The 5,621-nt window shown below is 43.8% G+C and overlaps 1 protein-coding gene across 1 annotated transcript; it reads right to left on the reverse strand.

The window, feature by feature from the left end:
* Positions 1-975: 975 nt before the first annotated feature.
* On the reverse strand, positions 976-5,382 carry LOC117534604 (actin, cytoplasmic 1). The gene is made up of 6 exons (XM_034198846.1): positions 5,233-5,382; positions 3,593-3,722; positions 3,049-3,288; positions 2,188-2,626; positions 1,886-2,067; positions 976-1,779 (listed from the first exon to the last, which is right to left on the reverse strand). The coding sequence occupies exons 2-6, from the start codon at positions 3,713-3,715 to the stop codon at positions 1,636-1,638; spliced, it is 1,128 nt and encodes a 375-aa protein (XP_034054737.1). The 5' UTR covers positions 3,716-3,722; positions 5,233-5,382; the 3' UTR covers positions 976-1,635.
* Between the last annotated feature and the right edge of the window lie 239 nt (positions 5,383-5,621).

A 5,621-nucleotide genomic window follows, 5' to 3' on the forward strand; every position in this document is an offset into this window, starting at 1 on the left:
AAAGTGAAACAAATGTATGATTTATTACACGATTTATTGAATGACGGAATAGGCGGAACTAATGTTATTCGTCATTCTAGTCAGACCCATTAGAGCGGTGCACTCACTTTCACTGTCCGGCTGAAGAGCGTGAAAAACAAACACGTTTCATCTCGGATCATCAGAGGCTGTTGCATCCAAGAAAGACTGATTGAAACCTACGTTTCGAGAGACTACCAGGATAATTGAAGGTGAGTTAAACTATTGTATCCGTGTAATTGTAGATGTAAAGTAGAGATGTAACTGTTCATTTCCTTTATTTTTATATAAATATGGTGTTAGTGCAAAAATTGTACTATAACTTAAGCTGAAGCTAACAGTAATAACTATAAGATATATCTGAAATAAATAAGTGTACTGAAACAAATACCAATAACTGTATTGCATTGTTTTCTTATTATACTTCATACTGTCTAGTTCTCTTTTTCGTCCTGCATTTATTGTGCACCTCAGAAAATCACTGGCCCCCCCCAGTCAAATTGGTCTAGAACCGCCACTGGTGTCATCACCTTTGTATTGTGACTCACTGGTTCATTAATGTATTAACTCAATAAGCAGCTACCTATGGAATACAATCAAAATGGTTATGCCTAAAAAGGTGATCTGACCACTTTGAGTTTAACACATGGTTCTATAGACTGAAACATCTGGATTTTCAAGGGTTAAGGATTCAAAGTAATCTATAGTAGAGATTTTAGGTTAGTCGATACTTTTAATCATTGAAGTTAGCCTTTGTCTTGACTGGAAATCTGCCATTTAACAAAAGTAAATGAGACCTGTATTAAAGGCCATTTTAAATTCTTTATTTCACTAGTTTAAAAATGTGCTGCATTAATGAATGTGTACTTTTCAAATGCTCTTTTAGCTTTTCAATAACAGTTGGAAGTCACATTCGCCTTGAAATAAACTAATTTAATGGAAGACAAGAGTCAGACGTCATGTCGGAACACATGTGCACTTTATTGGGATTGTTTAGTCAGTGTACAGGTTGGCCCCGCTGGTCTGGCACCCCATCACTGAGAGACCCCTTTGCCCCACCACCCCAGGGAATGAAACCTCCATCAGGGGGAAGAGGTCACGACTGGGTTTTGCATAACAAAAACAAAAAAAATTAAACAGGACCAAGATATTTTTAAGGCTGAAAGTACAAAAAACCCAGACATAATTTACATACAAGCGATACTACAACCATGTTTAAGTATGCGCCAACCACTGGGCAGCCTTCACAGAGGCGAATACGTGTCTGAACAATGCAGTTAACATTTGGAATCATGTGTCTGAACAATGCAGTTAACAAACATTTGGAATGACTCAAAAGAAAAAACTAAAATGTACATTTTTTTTTAAGTCCCCAGATGCAACTGCAGAACCCTGGGGTGATTTTTTTTTAACCTAGCCAAAACATTACTGTCTCCTTCATCGTTCCAGTTTAAAATCCTGAGTCAAGCGCCAAAATAACTGAAGCCATGCCAATGAGTTGGTCGTCTAGGCTCTGCGCCTGAGTGTGTATGAGAAATGTGTGTGTGGTTGTTTTGCACAGAGCTGAAGTTGTTGGGCGTCTGGTTGGGGAGGGGGAAGGAGGAACAGTCTGTTTTTTTAGAAGCATTTGCGGTGGACGATGGAGGGGCCGGACTCATCATACTCCTGCTTGCTGATCCACATCTGCTGGAAGGTGGACAGAGAAGCCAGGATGGAGCCTCCGATCCAGACAGAGTATTTACGCTCTGGTGGGGCAATGATCTGCAGAGACAAGGGGAAGATGCATTAGACACCATTTCTTTTTGCATTCATCCGACTCAAACAGAGCAGTATGTTACTGTGCTGGCTGGGCAGAGGCTCAGCTCACCTTGATCTTCATGGTGGATGGGGCCAGGGCGGTGATCTCCTTCTGCATCCTGTCAGCGATGCCGGGGTACATGGTGGTACCTCCGGACAGCACGGTGTTGGCGTACAGATCCTTACGGATATCGACGTCACACTTCATGATGCTGTTGTAGGTGGTCTCGTGGATTCCGCAAGACTCCATACCTGAGGGCAGAATCAAAACACTGGTTAGCAAGTGTCGCTGCAGGATAACTAGAAGGGGTTTTTCCTTATTTTTAGGGATGTAGTGCAGGTTATGTTAAGTTGGAACTTAACAGGACTCACCGAGGAAGGATGGCTGGAAGAGAGCCTCTGGGCAACGGAACCTCTCGTTTCCGATGGTGATGACCTGACCGTCGGGAAGCTCGTAGCTCTTCTCCAGGGAGGAGGAGGAGGCAGCGGTGCCCATCTCCTGCTCGAAGTCCAGGGCGACGTAGCACAGCTTCTCCTTGATGTCACGCACGATTTCCCTCTCAGCTGTGGTGGTGAAGGAGTAGCCACGCTCTGTCAGGATCTTCATGAGGTAGTCTGTGAGGTCGCGGCCAGCCAAATCCAGACGGAGGATGGCGTGGGGCAGGGCGTAACCCTCATAGATGGGCACTGTGTGGGTCACACCATCACCGGAATCCATGACGATACCAGTGGTACGACCAGAGGCGTACAGGGACAGCACAGCCTGGATGGCAACGTACATGGCGGGGGTGTTGAAGGTCTCGAACATGATCTGTAGAATGAAAAGAGAACATGTTAATAATCAATCACAATAAAAAAAAGTACTTAACTTCTGTGGCCACTGCACTCACTACATGCATTATTGTGTGAGGCTAAGATTAAAGTTAGTAGAGAAACAAAGTGCAGAAAGTCATCATTCCTTCACACTTGTGCATGTCAGATGTCTATTAAAGTAGTGCTGATTTAATAACTCAGCTACACAAGTGCAGATAAAAGGCACACAGTCAAGAGAGACCTGTTGATGATAGATCATCTTATAGGAGAGAAGTCCTGGAGGAGAGGGGGAGGAAGGAGCAGGTGAGAATGGAATGGAGGGAAACCCAGGAAGAAATGAGGCTACGAGTTAAATAGCTAATAATACGGGATAAGCTAAGTATGCTACATTCTGTGTGTGCTAAAGTTAAGGGTGTGTACCTGGGTCATCTTCTCCCTGTTGGCTTTGGGGTTCAGGGGGGCCTCTGTGAGCAGGACGGGGTGCTCCTCGGGGGCAACTCTCAGCTCGTTGTAGAAGGTGTGATGCCAGATCTTCTCCATGTCATCCCAGTTGGTCACAATACCGTGCTCAATGGGGTACTTCAGGGTCAGGATACCCCTCTTGCTCTGGGCTTCATCACCAACGTAGCTGTCCTTCTGGCCCATACCAACCATCACACCCTGGAATCAAGACATCAGAGATGGTTAGATTATATATATTATGCACTACAACATGGATAGACATACAGTTTACAAGTCCAAGTACAGGCACATGAATACATGCGATGTATTGCTTTGCATGTCTGTTTACTTTTTTTATATATTTGTACTTATATAGGTCTTTACTGCAACACATGAATTTCCCCTATAGGGACTGATAAAGGATCATCTTGTGTACTGATTGTCTGGCTGGTTATAAATCTCATATGCAAATGCTTATCAAGTCTACATTTTCTCTCTATTCTTTTGGAGCTCAATGCCTCACCTGATGCCTTGGACGACCGACGATGGAGGGGAAGACAGCACGAGGAGCGTCGTCTCCTGCGAATCCGGCTTTGCACATACCGGATCCGTTGTCAACAACCAGTGCGGCGATTTCATCATCCATGGCTGAACTGTTGAGGAAAAAGAAACGATGGTTAAGTATCAATTGCAATATGGCACTACTATTAAGAACCAAAACTAACTGTAATTGACAAATATATATTTGAAATATCACCTATTATTTGAGGTTTACTTTATATGTGTACCCCTGATCTCAACGTTTGTGTATTAGTAATGTTCATACGTTTTCTTGAGAAGAGAAAAAACAGTCACAAGTCGCATTTCCGCTTCCTGACACTCTCACTTCCTGTTAACAAACTAGTTGGAGTTAACTATATTTGCCACTAGGTGGAGCCCGTGCGCCACATTCCGAGTGCCAGACAAAAGGAAGTGGCTCTGCATTCTGGTATTACCATATAAGGACATGGCTCGGTTTTGAGCAGCTTTGCGGCTACCGGCGCCATGGCAGGCAGCCAGAGAGTACGGCAAAAAAAAAAAGGAACATTCGACATTATGAGACCCGGGGCCGAGCGACCACTCCCTACCGGTTCAATACAGTTTAAATCCCCCCCCCCCCTCTCCCATTGTTGCTTAATTGAAACTAGCTTTAATGGCCACCAGAACATATTTGATTTACTGCGTCATAGTCAGTGCCCATCTGACACGACTGCGTACTGGAAAGTCTACATTTTTCACTCAACCGTTTTTAATTGGCAGTAAAACAAATCTCAAGTTTAATAATGAACTCATATGTTGACTCATGAATGACTGCATTTCATGAAGGCCACGCCTTTTTAACGGTGCATGATTTGTCAATCTCCAGTTCCTCTTTTTCTCATGTGCAAGTTGGCAGGACATGAACTAATTGCGTAATAAGACTATACAACCAATTAATCAGTGAATGCTCTTTTTCTTGCAGGGGCCAATATTCTTGTCCTCCATTAAGAGGAAGCCTCAATACAACGACGGTAAAGTGGATTGCTACACGCCCAGGAAGTGGAAGCAAAGTGTCAAAGGAAAAAATAGTTTTATCTCAAGTTTTAAAATGGCAACAGTTGTAAGTCTGAAGGGCGGTGATAGCATGATGTGGCTAAGCTACTATGCTAAAGTAGGTCACACCCCGCCGCATCAGGCGCACAAAGGGAGCAGCCGGGATCCAGACGACCCTCAACTCAAACCCCCTTTTTCAAAGCTGGGAAATGTTAAAGTAAGCCAGCCAACAGGAATACAAAAGAAACGCAATTACACTGTGAAACCACAATTAACTGCCAAGGTAACATAAAACCGGCTTCACCCATAAAGCACCTGCGAGAATCACGAGTCTGCGGTGTGTTGCGATCGCTACTGCGTTTTCTCAGCCATGCAAAAATGTAGATGTCTTTTAATATTACTTTTTTAAATCCTTAAGTTTAATTAGCAGTACAGTTGGTGCATGACAGGACAAAGACCTCGTGGTGCCTGCCATTTTTCCACCATTCAAAATGACCCATTTCAAACAATTGCGTTAAAGAACAATGCCATCTTACTTGAAATACAAGTTTTAAAAAGTATTAATATGGAAGTAATGTTTCAGTCTCTTACCTTTTTGGGTGGGGGGGCTTTTCGCTTTAAGGGAACCGGGTTTCAGGCAAATGATATCCCGCACAAGTGTGTGACGGCGCTCAGAGTGAATCCGTTAACTGAGGGTGCGGGTTTTTATACTGCGTCAGTTGCCCGGCTCAAGCCATATAAGGTAAACTTTCGGAATGGCGGCCTCTGATTGGTCCAGCGTCACTCACTAGGGCACGTCGCGCAGCTCACACTGTGGTGCACTGGAGAGAGGGGAGGCGATAACAGCAAAAGGATTGGAGAAATAAAAAGGGAAGGGATTGATGCTGTGAGGCCTAGTAAAGCCCTAATCTCTTGATATACTGTTTTATATGCAGGTTAAATGATGTATAAACTTTTACAAGGGTGGAAAATATCTGCTT

The sequence above is a fragment of the Gymnodraco acuticeps genome, unplaced genomic scaffold (assembly GCF_902827175.1).
Source record: "Gymnodraco acuticeps unplaced genomic scaffold, fGymAcu1.1, whole genome shotgun sequence".
NCBI lineage: Eukaryota > Metazoa > Chordata > Actinopteri > Perciformes > Bathydraconidae > Gymnodraco > Gymnodraco acuticeps.

What these genes read in the sequence shown, in the direction of transcription:
- LOC117534604 (XM_034198846.1), bottom strand. Translation starts at nt 3,715, where the DNA reads ATGGATGATGAAATCGCCGCACTGGTTGTTGACAACGGATCCGGTATG. An exon ending in TCGGTCGTCCAAGGCATCAG is followed by an intron (nt 3,289 to 3,592) that starts GTGAGGCATTGA and finishes TCTTGATTCCAG; the next exon opens with GGTGTGATGGTTGGTATGGG. An exon ending in CATCCACCATGAAGATCAAG is followed by an intron (nt 1,780 to 1,885) that starts GTGAGCTGAGCC and finishes TTGTCTCTGCAG; the next exon opens with ATCATTGCCCCACCAGAGCG.